Here is a 25491-nt window from a genome sequence, read left to right on the forward strand (position 1 = left end):
GTGTAAATATATCTTATGTCGTGGAAAGTCTCCAGACCTCCTTCTAAGGAAATGCAACCATGAGCAAGTGCTGGAATCCCTGAAACTTCTCACTGCTTGGATCCAGAATCCTCATTCCGTCAGCGGAAGGACCCTGCTTTTGGAATGACACTTCCACATCCTCTCATCTCTCCTGCAGTCCCCCAAATGCCCCCCAGAATTCCTCCACAGGGTTTGGTGGACTCCTTGGAGATGTGGAGGGCTCATGGGGGGCTGAAGGGGAGGAGGAGAGGAGAGGATGTGGAAGTCCTTTTCTGCAAGCAGCGTCCTTGTGCTGCTAGAATGGAGAGTCTGGATGCGACCCTCAGAACATATCCTATGTCACATTTCCTGCACTTACTGTATTCTGCTTCAACTTTACAAATCTAGGCTGCAATTAGATTCGAGGATGGTAAACCCTACTCAGTCCAGCTCCTGCCTATAGTGTAAGGAGGTGTAGAAGAGTGTATATATGTGGGGTGGTATGATTTACAGTGCAGCATTTATAGCCTGGAGGGGGAAGATAAACCCACCCTTTCCCACACAAAATGCTTTCCTTTAGTTAATATCAAAGCATTAAAGGAAATGTTACAGATATATACACAGTTATCTCCAGTATGCTATTCATGATCTCAAAGGAAAAAAGTTAGAAGGCATTCTCCTCAAAAAGCAAGCAAAGATAGAAATTGCCCTGACCCTTTCCAGCCCTCATATGCATATATATCCCCATCTCTTACCTCTCTCCTGTCAGAGCTGTGTTGGAGGCTTTCGCTGGAAATCACTTTAGCTCTGGCCTCTTCTCTTTCTGAACTTTTAAAACTGTCTTCTTCCACCCTCAGCTCCACCTTAATTAAAAATCGGTGGAATAAGATGCCGCCAACGATTAGGCAATGGAAATGTTTATGTTCATGCATTGCACCTACCTACTATTTTACTTGATGGACAAGATAACCTATTTGCCATTCTGAATGGCTACTAGTGTACAAATGGCTTAGAGTACTGAGGCCTACTTGTTGTTGTTCAGTCGTTCAGTCGTGTCCGACTCTTCGTGACCCCATGGACCATAGCATGCCAGGCCTTCCTGTCCTGAGCTCTCTCCCGGAGTGTGCTCAAGTTCATATTCATTGCATCGGTGATGCTATCTAGCCATCTCATCCTCTGCCGTCCCCTTCTCCTTTTGCCTTCAGTCTTTCCCAGCATCAGGGTCTTTTCCAGAGAGGTTTCTCTTCACATTAGGTGGCCAAAATCTTTGAGCTTCAGCTTCAGTATCTGTCCTTCCAATGAGCACTCAAGGTTGATTTCCTTTAGGATTGACTGATTTGACCTCCTTGCAGTCCAGGAGACTCGTAAGAGTCTTCTCCAGCACCACAGTTCGCAAGCATCAATTCTTCGGCGCTCAGCCTTCCTTATAGTCCAGCTCTCACAGCCATACATTACTACTGGGAAAACCATAGCTTTGATTAGACGGACCTTTGTCGGCAAGGTGATGTCTCTGCTTCTTACTATGCTGTCTAGGTTTGCCATAGCTTTCCTCCCCAGGAACAAGCGTCTTTTAATTTCATGGCTACAGTCACCGTCTGCAGTGATCTTGGAGCCCAAGAAAGTAAAATCTGCCACTGCTTCCATTTCTTTGGAGCCCCATTTCCTTGGAGCCCCATCACTGCCAGGAAGTGATGGGGCCAGATGCCATGATCTTAGTTTTTTTAATGTTGAGTTTCAAACCAGCTTTTGCACTCTCCACTTTCACCCTCAACAAGAGGCTCTTGAGATCCTCTTCGCTTTCTGCCATTAGGGTGGTATCGTCTGCATATCGGAGGTTGTTGATAATTCTCCCGGCAATCTTAATTCCGACCTCTGATTCATCCAATCCGGCATTTCTCATGATGTACTCTGCATATAAGTTAAATAAGCAGGGTGACAATATGCAGCCTTGTCGTACTCCTTTCCCAATTTTGAACCAATCGGTTGTTCCATGTCTGGTTCTTACTGTTGCTTCTTGACCCTCATACAGGTTTCTCAGGAGACAGGTAAGGTGGTCTGGTACTCCCATCACTTCAAGAATTTGCCACAGTTTGTTGTGATCCACACAATCAAAGGCTTTAGTGTAGTCAATGAAGCAGAAATAGACGTTTTTCTGGAATTCTCTTGCTTTCTCCATGATGCAGCGAATGTTGGCAATTTGATCTCTAGTTCCTCTGCCTCTTCGAAACCCAGCTTGTACTTCCAGTAGTTCTCGGTTCGCATACTGCTGAAGCCTAGCTTGTAGGATTTTGAGCATCACCTTGCTGGCATGTGAAATGAGCGCAATTGTGCGGTATTTTGAACACTCTTTGGCGTTGCCCTTCTTTGGAATTGGAATGTAAACTGACCTTTTCCAGTCTTGCAGCCATTGTTGAGTGTTCCAAATTCGTTGGCATATTGAATGCAGCACTTTAACAGCATCACCTTTTAGGATTTTAAATAGCTCAGCTGGAATACTGTAATCTCCGCTAGCTTTGTTGTTACTAATGCTTCCTAAGGCCCACTTGACTTCACTCTCGAGGATGTCCGGCTCAAGTTCAGTGACCGCACTATCATGGCTATCAGGGACATGAAGATCTTTCCTGTATAGTTCTTCTGTGTATTCTTGCCACCTCTTCTTAACCTCATCTGCTTCTGTTAGGTCCCTGCCTTCTTTGTCCTTTATCATGCCCCTCTTTGCACAAAACATTCCCTTGAGATCTCCAATTTTCTTGAAGAGATCTCTAGTCTTTCCCACTCTGTTGTTTTCCTCTATTTCTTTGCATTGTTCATTTAAGAAGGCCTTCTTGTCTCTCCTTGCTATCTTCTGGAACTCTGCATTCAGTTGGATATATCTTCCCCTTTCTCCCTTGCTTTCCACTTCCCTTATTTCCTCATGTACTTGTAAAGCCTCATCAGACAGCCACTTGGCTTTCTTGCATTTCTTTTTCTTTGGGATTGATTTCGTTGCTGCCTCCTGAACAATGTTACGGACCTCCGTCCATAGTTCCTCAGGCACTCTGTCTATCAGGTCTAATCCCTGAAATCTATTCCTCACCTCCACTGTATATTCATAAGGGATATGATTGAGGTCATACCTGAATGGTTTAGTGGTTTTCCCTATGTTCTTCAATTTAAGCCAAAATTTTGCAACAAGAAGCTCATGATCTGAGCCACATTCAGCTCCGGGTCTTGTTTTTACTGACTATATAGAGCTTCTCCATCTGGATTACAAGTTGGGAAATCTACCTCTGAATTGTCAATGCTCTCAGTAAAATTTGTAAGGTTAAGTTAACTAACGTAAGGGTTAGAGAGGGAAGACAGCAAAATAATAGATTTACAGAAAAGTGGTCCTCATTTGTAATGTACTGATGTAACAAGGGTCAAGAGAATGTACAGCCTTTTGTGTTATTGGGAACTTTGTGATATTTGCTGGCTTTGTTGATAAATTTGATTGTGTTCTATATGGTTGAAATTGTTGATAGTATTTGGTAGTATTAGGACATTTTGTACACTCCTTTTGTATTTGCTACCCACAACACAAAAACGGGGATGGCATATTTGGACAAGTCCTTTTGTACAGCAGTTCGTACGGGGGAAACCTCCAGTGCAGTTCCTTCTGCCTGCATGCTATGTTGTTCCATGCCAACAGAAGAGAAAGAGGCTGTTTGAAAACAAAGAATGGATAAAAGCAAGCGCCTACCCCAGCCTTCCCCAGCTTGATGCCCTCCAGATGTTTTGGGCATCAACTACCATCACCCCAGGTCAACAAGGGCAATTCTTGGGGACAGTGGGAGTTGTGGTCCAAACCATCTGGGGAGTACCAGGTTGGGGAAGGCTGACCCGCACATAAGATTTTACGCACTACTAAGGCATACTGTAATCCTCTATCAGCTAAATCAGGTACAATTTAAAAAGAGAGCGAGTGAGAGAGAGAAGATAGTTCCTGCTGTTTCCCAATAATCAGACCACAATCCCCCCACTCGCCATCTTTATTCTGCTTATTCTGCGTTTTCCTCCTCCGCCACCCACCCACCCCAAATAGCAAAATCTTCTTGTGACTCTCTAGATGTGGAAAAAAATAATAACAATGTAATGGCCTAGTGGTATGGCTGCATGGTAATAGACAAGAACCCCTGGTCCTTTTTGTAGATTTTCTATTCTGCAAAGCTCATAGCCTGTAAATGGAACAAACAGCAATGGCTTCAGTATCGTTTCATGTACATGTAGACCACATTGTTATCTATATCCTTCATAGAAGAATAGAGGATGGTATAAGTAGGGATGTTATGGGGGTTTGGCTGGGGCTTGAAGCCCAGCGAGACATTGCCAGCTTGGCCCCCTGGATGCCAGTCCACAACCCCCACCCCCACTTGCCCGGCTTGGCATGTGCCAAGCTGGGCAAGTGCATGGCTGCCTCCTTTCTTGCTGAGCCATCATTTTGCAGGAAAATGGTGGATCATCCTGGTTTGTAAATGTCCATCTGTGCAAATGCTGGCCGTAAAGGGACCATTTACACAAGATTACAAATATAAATGGACCATTTATGCTTTTAATGCTGCCATTTGTGCACATGGACATTTACAAACAAAGACAAGCTGCCATTTTCTGCAAAATGGTGGCTCGGGAGGAAGTGGGTGGTCATAGGCTGGGCACCAAAGCTCCAAAGTCTGAAATCACGTCAGACTTTGAAGCTTTGGGAAGGAAACTCAAGAACTTTGGGGCCTAGATAGTTTTCTCATCCATCCTTCCAGGAGTTAGAAGAGGAGTATTTTTCATTCCTTTTCTATCCCTCTGACATGATTTCTTTGTAGCTCCGCTTGGCGGTATCATTTGTTCCCACATGGATGAGAAGAAAGGGATACCTGTCAATGGGCTTTATGAGCGCAGGCAATTCAGTCACGTCTCTAATCCGTCCTCCCGGAAGACAACGTACCTGGCGAGTCCACGGCTCTTCGCGACATACTTGGGTCTCGATCCCACGCAGCAAGGAGTCTCCCACTACTACCACTCTTCTCTTCTTGTTGTTGTAGGCCTGGGTTTCATCAGCCCTGGTGCCAGAGCTCGAAGCCTCTCTTCCTGAAACCAAGACAGTGCATCTGCTGTGTTGTTGTCTACACCTGGAACACAGAGTGCTGAAAAGATGTTAGCCACCAAGCAAACAAGCACAGATTTTCTGACCCATAACCCCATCAGACTGAGAAGTCTGTTTCTTGATGGCCCTAACCACCGCCTGGTTATACTTATCACACCAAAAGCACTCCTTCTTGTTCCTAAACTTGTCCTGCTATATACACACAGCCACCACAACAGGAAATAATGCAAAGAATGTCAGATTCTGGTGATGCCTTGGTTTGTTCAGTGTTTGGGCCACTTCTTCGCATACCACCGGCCCTGCTAATAAACCCCCAACCTAAGGCTACCTGAGGCAACTGAGTGAACCTGAAGGTCCAGTCCCTTGCTAAGCACTCCTGCCAAAATGAAACTCCATTAAAACCATCCAGGAAAGCCAGCCACACCCTCAAGTCCTCCTTCATCCCTCATGTGATCCTAATACACAGGTGAGGGGGAAGGAACTCTAGCTGTGGCCCTGCCAAGCCTGGCGCAGAAGGCCCTGCCTGGTGCAACCACCCTACATGCAAAATTAAGGTGGCCAATAAGTGCCTGCAGCTCCCTCAATGTGCATTTACTGTGTTTGAGAAAGCCCCGGCTGGGAGACCTGACTGTGGCTAGCTTGTTTTCAGGCAGGCATGTTGTGCCAGCCTCAGAATCCAGCTGGATTCTGAGGTAAACCAAGCTTCTAGTGGGACCCTCAGTCTTGTCGCTTGCCAAAAGGACTCCAAGGAGCTCAGCCAGCTCCTGGAATGCCTTCAGGTATTCTTCACAGGCTGTTGAGTTTGGTGGGCCGGCAGACAAGAAATCGTCCAAGTAATGGGCGATGTATGGGCGACCCACCTTCATGGCCCATTCCAAAAATGTGCTAAATGTTTCAAAAGCAGCACACGCTATAGCGCATCCCATTGGCATTGCTTTATCCACATATCACTTGTGGGTGAATTTGAAACCCAACCGGTCCGGTTGACATTTTCTGGGTGAACTGGCAGTAGCCTAAAAGCTGACTGGATATCACACTTGGCCCTGATTCAGGCAACTGCATGATCAAATGATGCATAACGTACTGTGGCATGGCATCATTAACAGATAGGGATGGCGGAGAATTCCGCCATGGATCTCAGTGAGGCTGAAACCCATGGCGGAACAGCCTCCCACCCCCCGCCACCCTGCGGAATCCCCCCGGGACGAAGCTTACTGGGGCAGAGGCGGAGGCGGCGGGGGCGGTGGCAGTGGCTGGTCTCATGGCATAGTGGCTGGTCTCTTGGCATGCTTGGCATAGTGGCTGCCATTTGCGTGGCTGCCTTTACCGTGATAGGCTACGTAAATACTTACATAGCCTATCACGGCAGCCTGGAAGGACGCAAATGGCGGCCACTACGATGGCCGCCATTTGCGGCCACAGCAGCCCAGCCACGGCCGGAACTCCGTCTGCGGCTGGCCCTGGCCAGAGGCTCCGTGGACCTGCCATGGAGCGAAGCCGGCTGGGGAGGATTCTGGGGGGAGGGACGGAGTGCCTCCCCCCCCACGGATGCCCCAGCGCGGAGCCAGGTAAGTGTTTCGTACATCCCTATTAACAGAGGACCCTTTGAGGTACGGCAAATGGTGGATAAGCTGGTACTCACCTGGTGTTTTCTTTGGCACTATTCCCAGTGGGGAGACTTGGAGGTTGGGGAGGGGTGGGGCGAGGAAGGGGCCTGCAACTCTACCTGCTGCATTCCTTGGCCTTTTTTTGCCTCTGCCATCTCTGGCATGTCATGAGCCGATTTGAGATGGTTTGAGTCTGTGCTGACCCGTTCCCCCATGAAGGGGATTGGGAATCCTTGGGCGAAACGTTCCCACAAGTATTGTGCCGCCTTCCTGTTGGGGTAACTTTCTAGGATTAGCAACAGGGCCTCTGGGCATATAGGGTTACTAGCCCACCCCAGACCTTTCTTCCTCTCCTTTGCCCCACTACTTTCTCTGGGAAGTTGGGGGTGTCTGGTTTCCATCTGCCTTTCCTTCCCTCTTACTGAAGGGTGGGTTGGTGGGGCGCTTGCCTCAAAAGGAACTCTGCCCTGCCCTCCCTCTGGGACAGGAAAGTCTAGGGTGTGAGCCCATGCAGTTATCACAATCATGACTGAATTTGCAGCGGGACCTCTGGCATTTCCCTTGATTGTATTCCCAGCAAACCTCCTGAGATATCTCCCTCCTGTTCTTGCCCTTGGCCATTTTGGGAAACTCCAGTCTATCCCTTATATGGGGGATCCCAAAAAGAAGCCATAGCTTGTTGTTCAGGAGCTCCCACCATGCCTTTGGGCTATGGGAGGCTCTTTTTCTGAATGCCTCATCATAATCCATGGCAGGGCCCTCGCCAGCTAGGGCTCGTGCCCTTAGGTCTGTGGTCTGGTGATTAACCAAACGCCAGCCCCGCTCAAGCTATGCTGACCACACTACCCCCATGTATGCTGAGTAGCCCCACCAGCCAATTCTTAAATGTCCTCTCAGCTCCCTCTTTTTTGCCCCCTTTTCTACCCCTCTCTTTCTTGCTTTCCTCCTCCCGTCCTCTGTGTCTGGTTTTAGCAGGGAGAAGACGTCTCCATGATAGCCGTCCAAAATCCATTCTCTACTTTTTGTGGGAGGGGTATGCCCAGGGGATCCTCCTCACCCTTGCACGTGGGGGATGTTTGTTCCACGTCAGAAGCACCCTGGCTGGAAACCCAGACTTCTTCTGGACCTGCGCCAGATGGTGGCTTCCTAGCCCTCCTCCTTCAGGCCCACCCTGGTAGGCTTGGGGCATGGGCATCAACCGGCCCATAGTTCTTTGCTGGCCAGGGATTCCCCCCCAGATGAGGCGGTCTCACCTGGAGATCCCCCACTGTCTGACTCCTCTCTCGGCTTCTTGGCAGCATGCCTGGTGCATCTTTTTGCCTCGCTCCTTCTCTTGGCAGGCGGCCTTCCCTGGCCACTGCCTCCAGCTCTTGGCTGCCTGACCTGCTGCTGCTCCTCACTGGCTGGTCCTGCTGACGCTGCTGTGGTTCCGTTGCTCTGCCCGTGTCCCTGCTGCTGGGTTCGCCCTGCTGCACCTTCCTGGGTGGGCTGCACCTCGCTGGTCCCTGACTGTCTGGCACCTGCTGTGCTTGCGGGCTACGTTGCCCCATACATGCCGCCACCCAGGCCATTGCTTCGGATATGCCCTTCAGCGTCGTGTGGGTCTCAGCTTCGGGGCTTGCTTCTCAGCAGTGGGCGGGCACTCTCTGTGTTGTTCCTGCCTGGGGTGCATTCTTGCCTGCAGCCCGCCGCCTTGCTGGCGATGCTGCCCAGGATCTTCTGGGCGGCCACCCTCTCCATGCCTCCGTGATGGGGGGCATAGCTGGCTGCTGCTCCACACTGGTGCTCTTCTTCTTGGGCGGCATACCTACCCTAGCTAAGGGCCTGGAAGAGTCACTGCCATCCCTACGTTCATGCCTCTTGGAGCTCGGACTTCCCAGTGGCTCCTCGAACCATGTGTGCCTCTCTTGCTGGGAGTCCCCCCTTTTGGCCCTCATCGTTGCGTCCAGTAACATGCACACAACAGCACTCTTCCCCCGTTCCACATTTGCGGAAGGCCTGTCCCCATTATGCCCTTCTGGGGAGGGGAGTGTGGGGGGAAGCCCCTCCTGGTGCCCAGGGAGGAGGGCGATAGCCCCTTCTTGCCACCTTGCAATGGCCTGGCATAAAACTGAGCCTAACACTGACCTATTCCACTTTGAGTCTGTTGCCTGGCCTTCATCACTGTTTTCATCGCTATTACTATCACTGCCATTACTATAGCCTAAGGCTAAGGCTGAATGTAATGCCTACCTGCTCCACTTTGAGCCTGTAGCCCAGCCTTCATCATCATCATCATCATCATCACCACCCTGGCCTGAAGCTGAGCCTAGCATGCCTGTAGCCCAGCCTTCATTATTATTACCACGGTCTTTATGGAGGCATGAAGCTGAGCCTGCCACCGGCACCAACACACTCCATTTGAGCCTGTAGCTCAGCCTTCGTTATCGTTATTTTTTCGATCATTATTGCTATTATGGTATAAAGCTGAGCCTCAGAAGGGAGCTCAGCCTTCCCTATCATTAGCATATGTAAATATTTCCTGGGCTGCTTGGAGGGGGTGGGACAGGCCCTAGGCTTCACCCCCACCCATTGGGTGAACACAACCAATTGTCCTGCTGTAGGCCTCACTGGAAGAGGGAATTGGTGTGTGTGGGGTGGCCTTTTGGCTACCAAGTTCTCTTTGTGCCTCAGTTCAAGCCACCGGGGACTCTCCCCCCGCATGGCAACCCGCCAAACCCAGCCACAGGAGGTTGCCGCTCTTGCCTTCATGGCCCCAATTCCCCCTTGTCCCCTTTGGCTCCCCTTCCCAAGAAAGCTCAGCCCCTGCATGCCCTCCATGACCAGCTCCAGTCTTGTTCCCACTGCTTTTACTGGGCTGGTCAGTGCTGGCCCAGGCAGGAATCTCGAGTCACTTTCTCTGCCACTTTCTCTCCTCGCTCGGCTGCGGCGGATGTGCACGTGGCCTCCTCCTCTCTGTGCCCGTCACGCTGCTTTCCTTCCAAGTCCGAGGCAGCAGAGCGGGGAGGAGGCCTGAGCCACCGCCTCTTGAAGTAGCTGAGGAGCGGACCATAGGGAAAACCCGTCCCTCAGGTCGGCCCTCAGCCCCATCCCCTGCAAGCCCAGGCAGTGCTTCTGATCGGGCTGCAGGAGGTGCGGCCATGAGCAGCTGGCCCCAGCCCCTCTCCTTCAGAGCCTTCTTGGCTTGCCAGCCATGCTGCGGTGGAAACCGGGACCCTGGTGAGCAGGGCAGCCAGGCTCCTCTGGGAGGGGGTCCAAAGGCAAACGCTGCTGAATCGGGTCCGTTCCACAGCAGTTGTTGAGCTGAATCAAGCTGTCCACTAATTCCTTGTCTCTACTAAAAAGTCGCTGGGTGAAAAGTCTCTATTACATGCTCCGTTTTCATATCAGTAATGCATTAAAAGCCTGGAAGTATCCAAAACGGATTTTGTGCATTGATTCTTAGAGTTTTCACAACTTGTTCCTGCTTGAACCTTCCCTAATCTTGACTGACGATGTCTTTTCACTACTGCTGTTTTTCAGCACAGCATTCGCAAATTTACACATCATACCTTCACCTCTAAACTTAATGTAACTTAAGAACGTAACTTTTGATACCGTTAACATGTTGAACTTCACATTAAAGGTATAGCATTTTACTGTTCGGCCTTCCTCATACCATCCTCTTTTCTTCTATTAATAATAGAGATAACTATGTCATCTGCATGTACATGAAACAGTACTGAAGCCATTTCTTTTTGTATCATTTACAGGTTATCAGGTTTGCGGAATAGAAAATCTACCAAAAGGACCAGGGATGCTTGCTTATTACCATGGAGTCATACCGATGGATTATTATTTCTTTGTATGGAGGATCTATAGAGTCACAGGAACATTTTGCTATTCTGTAGTGCACTGTCTCTTTTTTTTCCTACCAGGTAAAAACAAATCCTGTAAGTTTTGTAATAGAACTCTTTTTAAAAAATGAAAGGGACTCCCTGGATTAGGATCCTAACTTGCAATCTGGAATTTGCTAATTGCCGCTTGACGTTTTTGGAATTTTCAGGATATACATTAAGGCTCAAAGTGTACATTGCTCAACATTCTAGGTTTCTTTCCTTTGCATTTCTAAAAAAGCACATCAGCCTCACCAGGCTGCATAGAAGCTGGAGAGTGGAGACAGGATGGATGGGGAGACAGTGCTTGTCCGTGTTCTCTCTCTGGTTTCCCTCTCGATAGCACGGTTTTTCACCCTGGGTGGCAATATGGGGAAGTTGTAGGGATAGTTCCACCACGGATCCCAGGGGTGCTAAATTCCAGTGAATTCGGCCCCCTGGTATCCATGGCGGAATGGAGCCCCCCACCCCCCCACCCCGCGAAAGCCCTGCGAAATGGAGCCTGCCTGGCTGTAGCTCCGGCTCCGTTGGTGGCAGCGGCTCTAGCCGCTGCTGAGCTGCTGCGGCCACAAATGGCAGCCGTAGTAGTGGCTGCTATTTGTGTCCCTATGCCATCCCATGATAGGCTACGTATATATTCACATAGCCTATCACGGCTAAAGCAGGGACGCAAATGGCATCCCCTACGCCATTTGCGTCCCTGCTTTAGCCGTGATAGGCTACATAAATATTTACGTAGCCTATCACGGGCTTGCGTAGGGACGCAAATGGCATCCCCTAAGCAGGATGCCATTTGCGTCCGCAGCAGCCCAGCAGCGGCTGGAGGCCCTGCTGCAGGTTGGCCCAGCCGGCGGCTCCGCGGCCTGGCTGCGGAGTGGAGCCTGCCGGGCAGGATTCTGGGGGGGAGGAACGGATCGCCTCCCCCCCACCGTGGACTGCCAGACTGGAATGGGGTGAGTATTCCACACACCCCTACTGCTGATTCATAAGAAGATCTCCCCTCTTATTCCATGATGGCTAAGTTTGGCCAGAAATCTCTGGTGAGGGACTTTGTCAAAAGCCTTTTAGAAATCTAAGTAAACAATGTCTACTGGACCATCCCTGTCTACTTGTTTATTCACACTTTCAAAGATCAATAAAAGATTAGTGAGACAGGACTTACCTTTGCAGAAGCCATATTGGGAAGGAAACTCAATATGATTCTTTTTCAGCAGGGTTTTTCCTTCCATATGCTTACTAATTTTAGCTTTAATGATGCTTTCACCCAATTTACTCAGAATGGATATTAAGCTAACCAGCCTGTAATTTCCTGGATCTCCCCTGGATCCCTTTTAAAAAGTTGGTGTTACATTGCCCATCTTCCATTCCTCTGGTACAGAGGCTGATCTTAGGGATATGTTTCATATTTTAGTTAGAAGATCAGCAGTTTCATATTTGAGTTCTTTATGGAGCAATCCTATGGCTGCTAGTTAGAGGCTAGATGGCCATAGGACATCTGGTTTTCTGGGAACCAACCTTCCCCCGCATCCGTGCTGCCTCATAGGCAGCGTGGAACAGCCCTGTGCTCTGTGCTCTGAAGAGGAGTGCAGAGAGGCCAAAATGGGCATTCCAGGGGACGTTCCAGGACGGGGAAGGCGGAAATGCCCACACGACACATTCTATGTGTTGTCGGGCAGCCTCCACTCCACCTTCCCATGGCTAGACACATTTTAACACATTTTTTTGTGCAAAAATGGTGGCTCAGGTTTCTCCATAAAAGTAATGTTGTGTAAATGGTAGCCGTAAAGGGGCTATTTACACAACATTACAGGTGTAAATCGTCCATTTAAGCCTGTAATGTTGTGTAAATGGCCCCTTTACAGTCGCCATTTATGAAACATTACTTTTACAGAGAAACCCGATCCACCTTTTTTATGCAAAATGGCAGCTCACTAAGGGGACTGGTGGTCGCCAAGCGCTCGCCCACTGTGCAAGCGCCTGGCGAACGGGTCTAGTAAGATGCAGCAACTTGGTGAGTGGGGTCCGGGGGCTGAGTGGGGGGTGGGAGGAGTCTGTCAGACTCCACCCCACTCTCAGACTCCTGTGACATCCCTAGTCTAGCTGGCTCTGCACATGGAACAGGAAGCATTTCAGAAAGCACCACCTTGGTGGTCCTGGATTTCAGCTTCCTACCTAGCAACTTACATTTGGTTTCCAGGACCTCATGACTACATTTCCCCACATCAGTGGTATCAGCATGGATCACGACTGCTGACTCTACTTCAGCAATTTACCATGTGGTCTACACCCATAATGGTAGCTGGGACATGCCACAGCACCCTGAGGGCTAAATAATCCATGACGGGCTGTTGTGGGTTAAAAAACAAACAAACTTTTTATTGTAGGTTTCAATAACTAAAAAAACCAAGCAACCCAGAAACATCAACAAGAACAAATTGAAAAAAGAAAAGAAATATAAACTATAAGTACATGCTTTAAAAGTCTCATTTTCAATTTTTACAGCATTCAAAAAAAGAAAAAAAAGAGTAGATTATACATACACTTCCCCAAAAGAGGCAAGTATTGGACATCTCCAAAACATGTGGTTAAAAGAAGTATTAGCTGTATTACACTTCCAACAATTAGCTGAGTTAGACAAACCTTTATTACAGAGATATTGTGGCATCCAGTAGATCCCAAACAAGAGTTTTTGCTGAAGCAAAATACAGCAAAAATAGGGCCTGAGCAGAAATTGAGCTGTGTGTAGGGATGTTAGAGAATTCCGCCACAGACTCCAATGAGGCCGGATTCTTTAGAATCCATCCCTGTGGAGTCTGTGGCGGAACAGAGCACTCCCCCCGCCACCCCACGAAATTTTCCCAGGATGGACCCTACCTGTTGTTAGCCGGTCCGGTCCGTCCACTGCCCCGGTCTGCGGCCGTGAATGGCTGCCCCCGTCTGTGGCCGCCATTTGCCTCCCTACTTTACCCATCATAGTCTACATAAGTATTTATGTAGCCTATCACGGCAAAGAGCAGGGATGCAAATGGCGTCCACTACACCATTTGCGTCTCTACTCTTTGCTGTGATAGGCTACGTAAATATATATGTAGCCTATCATGGCTAACGCAAGGACGCAAATGGTGCCCGCTGCTCCAGATGCCATTTGTGGCCACAGCCCGGCAGAGGATGGTGTAGCAGCCATGTAAAAAAATCAGAAATGTCCTTGCTGAGCTGGCATAAGATAGCAGAAACAGCAATGTGGAAATTCCCCGAATTATTGACAGGACTGGGTCTCTCTGACACTGGCATATCATGTTCCAGTCCTCTGCTTGGCTTGCATATTGCTTGGATACATATCAAGGTCTCATTCTTTGCAAATCATGCCCTATTACCCATTTTCATAGACCTCGCAGTTAGAAACCGTGACAGAAGGGGAGGGGGAAACTGCTTGCTGTCATATCTATAAAAGTCATGTATTACTGTGATTCGGGGCTTCTGGCTCTTTGGAAACGATTCCAGCCTTAAGCCCGCGCGTTAAATAAAGAAGAATCTCTTTTTCCTTCACTCCGTGGTCTCTCTGACTCTGATTTCTGCTACATAAATGGTGCCGTGACTCGGATGTGGCAGGCTCTGAGCCAGACAGGTGGCAGTTGCCTGCTCTTGATCGCCGCACCGGGGAGACGGGCTCGGCGCATGCCTCCCTTTCTTGGCGCCACCGACCTTTTTGTTGGATGAACGGGAGACAGCCTGAGCTGGGACCGCCCGAACGGTAGCGAGCGGCAAGAGAACCTTGGGAAGCGGTGGAAGGAATTTGAGCCCTGCCTGTGAATTCCACATTGGAAGCCTTCAGGAAAAAGGCAAGTATATGGGAAAAAGAGGGCCCCGCCTTTAGGGAGAAAGGCCACTGGGCAGAAAAAAAGAGGGCCCCGCCTTATGAAAAAGGTCAGTGTTGGTGGTATACGTATACAAAAGAACCTACTCCTTGCGGGTAGAAGGGGGGCCTGATCACACCCCCGAGTGGGCGCCAGTACCTAGCACGCCAGTACTCAGTAGGAAGCTGAGGAAGCTGGGGAAGCCGTTTTCCGCTCTGGTAAAAAAGTGGGAAAAGTGGGTGGCAGGGACATATGGAAGCAGTGGAGAGAATGATGATTGTGTGAGTGGCTACTGCGGTTTCTGAAGCATACCGTTGACCGTCCGGGTGCCCAGGCCAGTAGCAAAGTGCGTGGTGTGTAAAATCCTCTTGTGTCGGCCAGTGAGACCCCTTACTCACTGACCAATCCCATTCCCTCATTGTGTCTGTCTTCAATTTAGGAGGGAGGCTATGGGTGGCGGGGGAAGCAAACCTTGCACCCCCTTGGGATGTATGTTAGCAAATTTTAAGAAAGGTTTTAGTGGAGATTATGGGGACCCCCCCATGAATCCTCAACGGTTGCGAACTTTATGTGAAATAGAGTGGCCATCTTTTGGTGTAGGATGGCCTACTGGAGGCTCTTTGGAGCCCAGCAAAATCAGTCGCGTATATGCCATCATAGTTGGGAACCCTGGGCACCCTGATCAATTTCCCTACATAGACTCATGGGATTCCATAGTCCGTGTTTCTCCTCCGTGGCTAAAGAAATGCCTTGAATCCCAAGCAAAAGTTTTGGTGCTCAGAAAAGAAAAATTAGCAAAAAAATTACAGCCAGTGTTAGAAGCCCCGGGTGAAGATCTGGCAGAGCTAACGGCATTTCCACCCGCTTATGCCCCGCTTCCACCCCGGGCCCATGTTACTGTAAGACCGCCTCGTCGAAATCCTGAGTCCCTGCCATCCTCCCCTTTCGGAGGCCCTGCCCCGCGCCTCGACTTGGAGTTGACGCCATCAGTTACAAGCCCCACGGGCAGTAATTCGCCGATTTCAGCTACAGTCCTCAACTCTCAGATATTGCCTGCTGAGGCTTCCATCTCTGCAGGATCGGGAGAGTCCCCTCTTACACCTCAGTCAGCATTAATAAAAGAGGTTGCAGAATTGAGAAGTTGGGTAGAAGAAGTAGTAAAATCAGCAACGGCCCTTACAGAGATGTGCTCACAAGAAGAAGAGGGGTTGAGCCCATCTACGGCTCAGCAGTCAGGGAGTGAAGCCCAGCCTCTGCTTCCTCTGAGGCAGATAACTCAGATGGTGCACAACCCAGATCCCGAGGCGGCAGAGCATTATATCCCCATCCAAGCCTACACTTATGCACCCTTTACAACTTCAGACTTGTTAAACTGGAAGACCCATTATGCTTCATATACCACAAAGCCTAATGAGCTAGTGGAACTATGCTCCAGCATTATGGCCTCGCATATGCCTAACTGGCAAGATTGCCAACAGTTGCTTTTGACGTTATTTACCACTGAGGAAAGGCGACGAATCCATCAGCAAATGGAGCAAATCGCCTTAGAAAGAGCCCCAGAAAATTATGTAAATCCCCAAGGATGGATGAGAGAGAGAGTGCCCTTAGAAAATCCCCATTGGGATCCCAACCTACCGGCAGGGTTAGAACGCATCACACAGTACCAAACCTTGCTGTTGCAAGCAATGAGAGCAGGAATGAAAAAGTCTATTAATATGACAAAAGTCTCTGAAGTGTTGCAAGGAGCAACCGAAGCCCCTGGAGAATATTTAGAACGTCTCCTGGATGCGTATCGCCAGTACACCCCTCTCGACCCAGAAGCCCAAGAAAATATGAAAGTGATTAATATGGCTTTTGTAACTCAGAGTTATAAAGATATTCGAAGAAAGCTACAAAAGTTAAATGGTTTTGCTGGGAAAAATTTAACGGAATTATTAGAAGTTGCTCAGAAGGTGTATGTAAACAGGGACCAAGAAGAAAAGAAAGAAAAGGAGAAGAGAATGGTGAAAAAGGCGGAACTGCTTGCTGCAGCACTAGTAGGTCCACAAGATGGAGGACTGGGCGGAGAGCAAAGAGGACGTGGACGAGGGAAGGGGAGAGCAGGAAGAAGAGAATTTTTGAGAAGGAATCAGTGTGCCCAATGTGGACAAGATGGGCATTGGTGGCGTGAGTGTCCAAATGGAACCAATCCGATGTACCAGGCGGAAAATCGAGGGGGCCACCACGGACGAGGGAGGGGACAGCCGCCATGCTGGCAACCAAATAACTGGCAAATGCAAAGAGAATCAACTGGGAATTACGAAGTGAATCCCTTTACGGGAATGGCTGCAACTGAAAGTCTTGAATAGGACAGACCGGGCCCCTTTAATCTTGGCCCCGGGGAGCCCATGGTCACTGCCACTGTGGGGGGCCAAAATATTGATTTTATGATTGACACTGGAGCAGCGTCATCAGTGGTGACCTACCCCGTTGCTCCCCTCACCCATCAAAAAGTGCGGGTGATTGGGGCAACTGGTGCAGTAGAAGAAAAGCACTTGTTGCAGCAACGGACTTGTCGGCTTGGAAGCCACATAGTAGAACATCAGTTTTTATATTTACCTGAATGCCCTATGCCATTGTTGGGACGTGATTTATTGTCAAAGCTGAGGGCCCAAATATCCTTTGAAGAAGATGGAACAACGGCTGTCGCCTTCCGCAGGCCCCAAGAAGGTCAGCTCCTGTCACTCACATATCCACAGGAAGAAGAGTGGAGGCTACATTGGACCATGCCAGTACTTGATGAAGAGCCATGGCAGGCTTTCCATGTGCCTGGAGTGTGGGCTGAAGATAATCCACCAGGAATGGCAAGATGTGTGCCCCCTGTTGTAGTTGAATTAAAACCAGGAGCAATACCAGTGCACGTACGTCAGTATCCACTGCCGCGCCGAGCGGTGCTAGGAATTCAGAAGCACCTAGACCGTCTGTTACAATATGGTATCCTTCGAGAATGTCAGTCTCCATGGAATACCCCCCTTCTGCCAGTCAAGAAACCTGGCAGCATAGAAGATTACCGTCCAGTACAAGATCTCAGACTGGTCAACCAAGCAACTGTGACGATACATCCGGTGGTCCCGAACCCTTATGTCTTGTTGGGATTGATTCCATCTGAAGCAACTCATTTTACTACCTTAGACTTAAAAGATGCTTTTTTTTGTATCCGACTGGCACCTAAGAGCCAAGCTATTTTCGCCTTTCAATGGGAAGATCACATGACTGGGAGGAAGACCCAACTGACTTGGGGCCGTCTTCCCCAAGGTTTCAAAAACTCCCCCACATTATTTGGGACGGCCCTAAGTCAAGACCTCCAAAATTTTCATTCCGAACCCGGGAAAAGAGTTCTATTGCAGTACGTTGATGATTTGCTCTTAGCAGCATCATCAAGACTCGAATGCTGGCAAAGCACCCAAGAACTGTTGCAACTTCTGTGGGAACGAGGATATAAAGTATCCCGGAAAAAGGCACAACTTTGTAAAACCCAGGTACGATATCTAGGGTTCATAGTATCTCAACATCAGCGAGAATTGGGTCCTGAACGGAAAGAGACTGTGTGTGCCCTGCCAGAGCCCACTACTAGGAAGCAGGTGCGGGAGTTCCTTGGGGCTGCAGGGTTTTGTAGAATCTGGATTCCCAACTTTGCTGTAATGAGTAAGCCTCTTTATGAAGCTACCAAAGGTTCAGAGGCAGATCCGTTTCAGTGGGGAGAGCCACAAAAACAAGCTTTCATAGATATTAAGAAAGCATTACTCCAAGCGCCTGCTCTAGGACTTCCTGATGTGGCTAAGCCTTTCCTGTTGTATGTCCATGAACGAGATAATGTAGCTGTAGGGGTGCTGACACAGCAACTTGGATCATGGCAGAGACCTGTTGCATATTTATCCAAGCAGTTGGATGTAGTTGCCAAAGGCTGGCCAGCTTGCCTGAGAGCCATTGCCGCAACCGCCCTCCTGGTTAAAGAGGCAGATAAGTTGTCAATGGGACAAGAACTAACCGTCCGGGTTCCACATGCAGTACTCACGCTAATGGAGTATAAAGGAAATTACTGGTTCACCAACGAGCGCATGACCAAGTACCAAGCTCTGCTCTGTGAAAATCCACGTATCAAGTTAGAGGTGTCATCCAACTTAAATCCAGCCACGTTGCTGCCAATAGAACCAGGAGGTCAGCCTGAACACGATTGCATCAAAACTATGGATGAAGTTTATTCCAGTCGTCCAGACTTGCGTGATAGCCCCTGGCCTCACCCAGACGTCACCTACTTTACTGATGGAAGCAGTTTTGTCCGAGATGGGAAAAGATACGCCGGCTATGCAGTAGTAACTAAAGACAAGGTTATCGAGGCCAATCCTCTGTCTGTGGGAACTTCAGCCCAAAAGGCAGAATTAATTGCCCTAATTCGAGCCCTGACGTTAGCTGCTGGACTCACGGTCAATATTTATATGGACTCTAAGTATGCTTTCACCACCCTCCATGCCCATGGAGCATTGTACCGTGAGAAAGGATTAATAAACTCCACCGGACAAGGTATCAAAAATATAACAGAAATATCGGCTCTATTAGACGTCGTATGGCACCCCAAACGTGTGGCAGTAATACATTGCCGAGGGCATCAAAAGGGAACAAGTGAGGTGGCAGAAGGCAATCGATGGGCAGATCACGTAGCCAAGCAAGTTGCCCTCAGAAAAGAGCACAATAGAGAAAAAATTGAGATGACCATCTCGGAAGCCCCGTTGTTCCAAGTTAACTTGACAGATGTGCATCCAACCTACACTCCAGAAGAAGATCAAATGGCTGTTGAGACCCTGCAAGCTAAGAAAATAGCCCAGAAGTGGTGGGAACTGCCAGATGGACGAATCTATGTGCCACAACGGCTAGCTTGGAGCATTGTCCAGACTGCACACAAAGCTACCCATCTGGGAAAAAGTGCTCTGGCAGCACTACTACAAAAGCAAGTCTACATCAATGGACTACACAGTTATGCCAATTTAGCATCTATGCGATGTGTAGAATGCTCCAGAAATAACCCCAGACAAGGGAAGAAACCCCCTCCCGGCATTCAGCAACTTGGCACTCTTCCTTTTGAGGCCCTAGTTGTTGACTTTACTGAAATGCCTAGGGTAGGCCATTATCGTTATCTACTAGTTTTTGTGTGCACTTACACAGGATGGGTAGAAGCCTATCCTACCCGAACTGAGAAAGCACGTGAAGTTATAAAAGTCTTAATGAAAGACCTAATTCCGAGACACGGATTACCCCTATTTATTGGATCCGATAATGGCCCTGCATTTGTTGACCAGGTGTTGCAAGGAGTTAACCATTTATTAGGCATTCAGTGGAAGCTTCATTGTGCGTACCGTCCGCAAAGTTCTGGACAAGTGGAAAGGATGAATCGGACCCTCAAGACCCACTTAGCCAAGCTGTGTCAGGAAACTCAGCGAAAATGGATAGAGATGCTGCCCTTAGCTCTGTTCAGAATTCGATGCACTCCACACAAAACTACTGGTCTGTCTCCCTTTGAATTAATGTATGGCAGGCCTCCCCAAATTTTGGTAGGATTAAAGGGAGACCTGCAAGAATTGGCTAATGTTAGTTTAACCCAAGAGGTTCAGGCACTGGGCAAAGTTCTTCAAGCCCAGCGTCGGTATATTTTGGAAAATAGACCCCCAATTCCTATTACTGAAATCCATCCTTTCCAGCCGGGAGACGAAGTGTGGGTCAAAGATTGGAAAAATGACCCTTTAACTCCCAGATGGAAAGGACCAAATACTGTTATACTTTCCACCCCTACAGCTGTAAAAGTAGCTGGAGTTAAACCTTGGATACATTGGACGCGAGTCAAGAAAGCAAAAGGGGGGGAGTGGATTGCAAACAGAAATCCTGACAATCCTTTAAAAGTTGTACTGAAAAAGAAAAAGCAGTAAAAGAAGACTCAGGCTAGACCTTACTGGGGACAAACCAGGAACTTGTTCCCCCTGCGTACGGTCAGACCTGCAGCTGGAGAATTGAAGAAGGGGACTAGACCCTACTGCAGCTTGCCAGGTGAATAGCTGCCCTGCGTACGGTCAGATCCCGAAGAAGATTAAACATGTATATTGCAAAGTTAGTAGTGATAAGCTGCACCTCCTCAGTATTGTGCGCAAAAGGAGGGCCTGCTTTAGGAGAGGGGAGTATGCCCTTAAGGTTTGCTGATAATTATTGGCTTCACTTAGCTAATATCACTGGAGTAAAGCATTTTTGTTTGCCAGAAGATATACCAGCCAATAGACTCATTAGTTCCTGTTTAATACCTGTTTGTAGGCATCCCGATGAGATTCAAAATGATACTATGTTAAGCCATTACTATATAAATTTGACTTATTCCCAAAATGCAAACTGGGGCGCAGTTACAAAAACTCTGCCTCCTACTGAATTTACTTTATGCACTCCCATTGTAGCCGGTATAAATGCCACTTGTGCTCGTATGATTAATTGTCAAAAATCTTCTGGAAAATGTAAAGCTATCCCTGGACCCCCCTTCCACTGTAACGAAATTCAAAACATATCCTTTAATTATGCACATATACTTCTGCCTCATGGATGGTTTTGGACCTGTGGTTCCCGTACCTGGTCTTTCATCCCTGCCAATTTGTCTGATAACCACCCATGTTGCCTTAGCCGTCTGGTACCAGTCCTTCCCCCATGGCCTGAGAAAATTTGCCAACGACAGCCCCGGGCACTCCAGCTGACTGAGAGCTGTACTAGTCATGTGAGTCTGTACTCTGATTCAGAGAAACTAGCATTAGCAGCATCTCTGGTTGGAGTGCCAGGCCTAGCCCTGGCCGATGGTCTGGAGATTAACAGGTTAGCCTGTAGCTTAGCCAAAAGCATAAATGCCACCTCACGAGCTCTGTCATTATTAAATAAAGAATTACGTGACCTAAGAGGTGCCGTCTTAGAAAACAGAGCTGGTATAGATTATCTTTTCCTTCTCCATCACCTGGGCTGTGAGTCACACCAGAAGCTTTGCTGTTTTAATTTAACTGATAACAGCAACGCTGTAAATGTGCAGATCAATAATCTGCGTAATATAGTAGCAGATATAACAATAGGAAAACATGATTGGCTCGATTGGTTGACCTCTTGGCTTCCAGACCTCAGATGGCTAAAAGCATTGTTCGTTCTAATATTGCCAGTAATAGTGGTAGGAATGCTGTTGTGTTTCTGCATCCCCTGGTTCATGCGTTGCTTGAAACATCAGTTTACTGCCTCGGCCACCAAAACAGCTGCCCGCTATGCTTTAATAGCTCAGCAAGATATACAGTAAAAGTGCTATAGTAATCCTGTGTTATGCATTGCCAACTTCTTGTGTAATTTAATGCTATAATTGTAATAAAATTATGCATCAAAGGGGGGAATGTAGCAGCCATGTAAAAAAATCAGAAATGTCCTTGCTGAGCTGGCATAAGATAGCAGAAACAGCAATGTGGAAATTCCCCGAATTATTGACAGGACTGGGTCTCTCTGACACTGGCATATCATGTTCCAGTCCTCTGCTTGGCTTGCATATTGCTTGGATACATATCAAGGTCTCATTCTTTGCAAATCATGCCCTATTACCCATTTTCATAGACCTCGCAGTTAGAAACCGTGACAGAAGGGGAGGGGGAAACTGCTTGCTGTCATATCTATAAAAGTCATGTATTACTGTGATTCGGGGCTTCTGGCTCTTTGGAAACGATTCCAGCCTTAAGCCCGCGCGTTAAATAAAGAAGAATCTCTTTTTCCTTCACTCCGTGGTCTCTCTGACTCTGATTTCTGCTACAGAAAGTCCGGCTGCGGGTGGGCCTGGCCAGTGACTCTGCAGACTCACCGTGGAGCGGAGCTGGCTGGGGAGGATTCTGGAGGGAGGGACAGATCGCCTCTCCCCCACCACAGACGCCCGGGACTGGAACGGGGTAAGTAATCCGCCCATCCCTAGCTGTGTGTCATCAACACGTTTTGCACTCTAAAACTTTGGATGGCTCCACTCAATGGCTTCAGGTGTATGTTAAGTAGCCTGGGGGACAAAACCAACCTCTGTGGAACCCACACTAGAGAAACCATGGGGTTGAGCAATATCCCTTAAGCACCACCTTCTGGAGGTGACCATCCACATATGAGTAAAACCACCTCAGTACTTTCCAGCTCAGACAGCCATCCCAGAAGGATACTATCGCTGATGGTGTTGAAAGTCACTGAGAATCAAGGAGAAGCAACAGGGTCACACTTCTGTCTGTCGCCTGACATAGGTCATCATTAGGAATGGCTGAACCCCCCAGTGTCTTGTCCAGGGTGTCTGCCGTGAGAAATCTGGGCCAGTTGCGGCCCCGTGGATTGCCCCAGAGTCCTGGTGCATCTGCCAGATTTCGCATGGCAGCTCTCCAGCTTTGTAAAAGGCAAGATAGAATAATGGTGGCTGTCATTAGCCTATTGTGGGAAAATTACATCCGTAATTGGCACATTTTACACTTTTGCAGATGTAAAGCACTCACTTCTACCTAAATTGCACCCATTTATGGCCACAATTTAGGTAGAGGTGCTTTATGGCCACAAATGGCGTAAAATATGCCAATTACGGATATAATTTTCCCATGATAAGCTAATGGTGTCTGCCATTAGCCTATCTACCCTTTTATAAAACTGGAGAGCCGCCACATGTGAAATGCAGAGGATGCTGGTCTGCTGTAGACTCCACAGGCTGGATTCTTGGGAATCCAGCCTCACTGAAGTCTGCAGCAGATTTCTCCAGCATCTCTAGTCATCATACAGGGTGACCAAAGCTGTTTCTGTGTCAAAACCCCACTTGAACCGTGACTGATATGGATCCAGATAATCAGTCCCATTCAAGAGCATCTTCAGCCGATGCTGAGTGAAGACAGAGAGAAAGAAAGGAAATAATTATCACTCTTGGAGGTACGTTACGGACAAGGGTGGCATGATTCCTCAAACACAGGTTAAAGCTGGACTAGAGTGCTAAATTGTAATGAAGGCAAAATGGTAAGTTTAAATGTCTTTTTAACCATGGCCTCTTTTATAGCAAGGCCCCTATATCCTTTAGCTCTGACAGCCTCCATCTTTGGAACCTGAAGCATATCTTTGATTTCAAATCTATGATTTTTTCCCCCTCTTTCCTCCTAACAGACAAAAATTGCAATGGAAGCTTTGCAAGAGACACCAGAAAATTCCAGAAAGTATACTGAGAGCTCTTGGGGAACACTTTGAGAAGCCACACAAAGATGAAAAGTGTGAACAATGACTTTCTTCAGTTCTGCCAGGAATTCTTTGCATAAGCAGGGTTATAAAACAAACAAACTGAGATCTCAGTAAAGTGACCATAAAGTAAGGTATACCCCACTGTCTCTACTTCTCTGACTTCACAGGGGCATAACCATTCTCCATAAGGGATCTTTTTGAATCTACCTTCCAAAAGCGCAGATGGTAAAACATTAAGCTTAACTAAGGTAAATGCTTTTCTGAATCTGGGAGTGGTCAAATTAGCCAAATAATTAGCGGGTGCAATTTTCCCTCTATTATCCCTAAAAGCAGGGTATAAAGCTGCTTGACTTAAATGATTTTGAAGTTCAATATCCTGAATTCGCTAAGAAATGCCAATTTTTGCTCTGGCATAACTGAAAGTGAAAACAGCAGAAGAAGAGAAACCTAAGGTTAATAGTTTCATATTCAGTGAATTGTTCCACTTTGACTGGAAAGACTCAGGTAACATAAGTGGAGCCAGTCCCACAGGCGAGAACATCATTTTTAACCAGAAAAGAATCTTACATAGCCATACACGGCCCTCTACTGAAATTTGCCCTGCCTCTAATCATATAATTGCATTGGGCACACAGCTTGGAACACCAAATATTGCTCTCAAGAATTTGGTTTGCCCAGCATCCGACATATACACATACTTCTGAGCCGTACAACATCTGGGCTAATACTTTAACAAAAACCTGGATAGCCAAGAGAACATGCTGCCCTCCTTTGTTATAAAAGAAGGAGAGGAGTGCCTTTACATTCTTCTGCACATTTGCAGTAGCATTTTTTGATTGGGCCCTCCACGTTGCTGATAAGTGAAAGGTTATTCCTAAATACCTATAGGTAGTAACCTTCTTAATTGGATGATCATTTATTGGCCATTGATATTTTAACCTCTTCCTGGAAAAACCCACAACCTTAGATTTATCAGAATTAATTACCAATAGTTCCTTTTAACAGTAACTATCCAGGGCTCTCATCAAACGCCTCAGTCCAACACTTGACAGTGATAAAAGGACTGCATCATCTGCATAAAGCAGAATTGACAGAGGTCTGTTAGACAAACTGGGGTGGTTTGCTAAACTTTTGACCAGGGAATTAATGTTAAAGTTAAACAGAGTGGGGGCTAAAATACATCCCTGTTTCACTCCATTCATTCAAGTGGGAATGGCCCACACTGTCACATCTTACCCACAGTCAAGTATTGTCATATAGACCACTGATAAGAGTCAACAAACAACGATCAATATTAGTGGCTTCAAACTTTTCCCACAATCTATCTCTTGATATCAGATCAAAAGCTGATTTAAAATCAATAAAGGCAGCATAAATAGTTATCCCAGATGTGCCTGTATACTTTTCAAAAGGGACCGCGGTGGCTTAGTAGTTAAGACGCTGAACTGCAGACTGGAAGGTCGGCAGGTCAGCGGTTCAAGACCCGAGTGCTGCGTGACGGAGTGAGCTCCCGTCTTCAGTCCCAGCTTCTGCCAACCTAGCAGTTCTAAAGAAAGAAATTGCAAGTAGATAAATAGGTACCGCCTCGGCGGGAAAGGTAACAGCGTTCCGTGCACCTCGGTGTTCAGTCATGCCGGCCACATGACCACGGAAGCGTCTTCGGACAGCGCTGGCTCTTCAGCTTAGAAAGGGGGATGAGCACCACACCCTAGAGTCGGACACGACTGGTTGGGGACACCTTTACTTTTCAAACAGATGTTGCAGAACATGCCCAT

General features: G+C 47.9%; 1 protein-coding gene across 1 annotated transcript; it reads left to right on the top strand.

Annotated features, from left to right (window-relative positions):
* Positions 1-14084: 14084 nt before the first annotated feature.
* Positions 14085-23856, top strand: LOC146346953 (uncharacterized). Its single transcript, XM_084849532.1, is given in 3 exon segments — positions 14085-20584; positions 22289-22419; positions 23645-23856. A coding segment is annotated over 1 exon segment (5415 nt). The 5' UTR covers positions 14085-14991; the 3' UTR covers positions 20407-20584; positions 22289-22419; positions 23645-23856.
* The last annotated feature ends 1635 nt before the right edge of the window (positions 23857-25491 follow it).

Source organism: Heloderma suspectum, chromosome 4 (genome assembly GCF_057233095.1).
Source record: "Heloderma suspectum isolate Gila_16-S chromosome 4, 16-S_ref, whole genome shotgun sequence".
Classification (NCBI taxonomy): Eukaryota; Metazoa; Chordata; class Lepidosauria; order Squamata; family Helodermatidae; genus Heloderma; species Heloderma suspectum.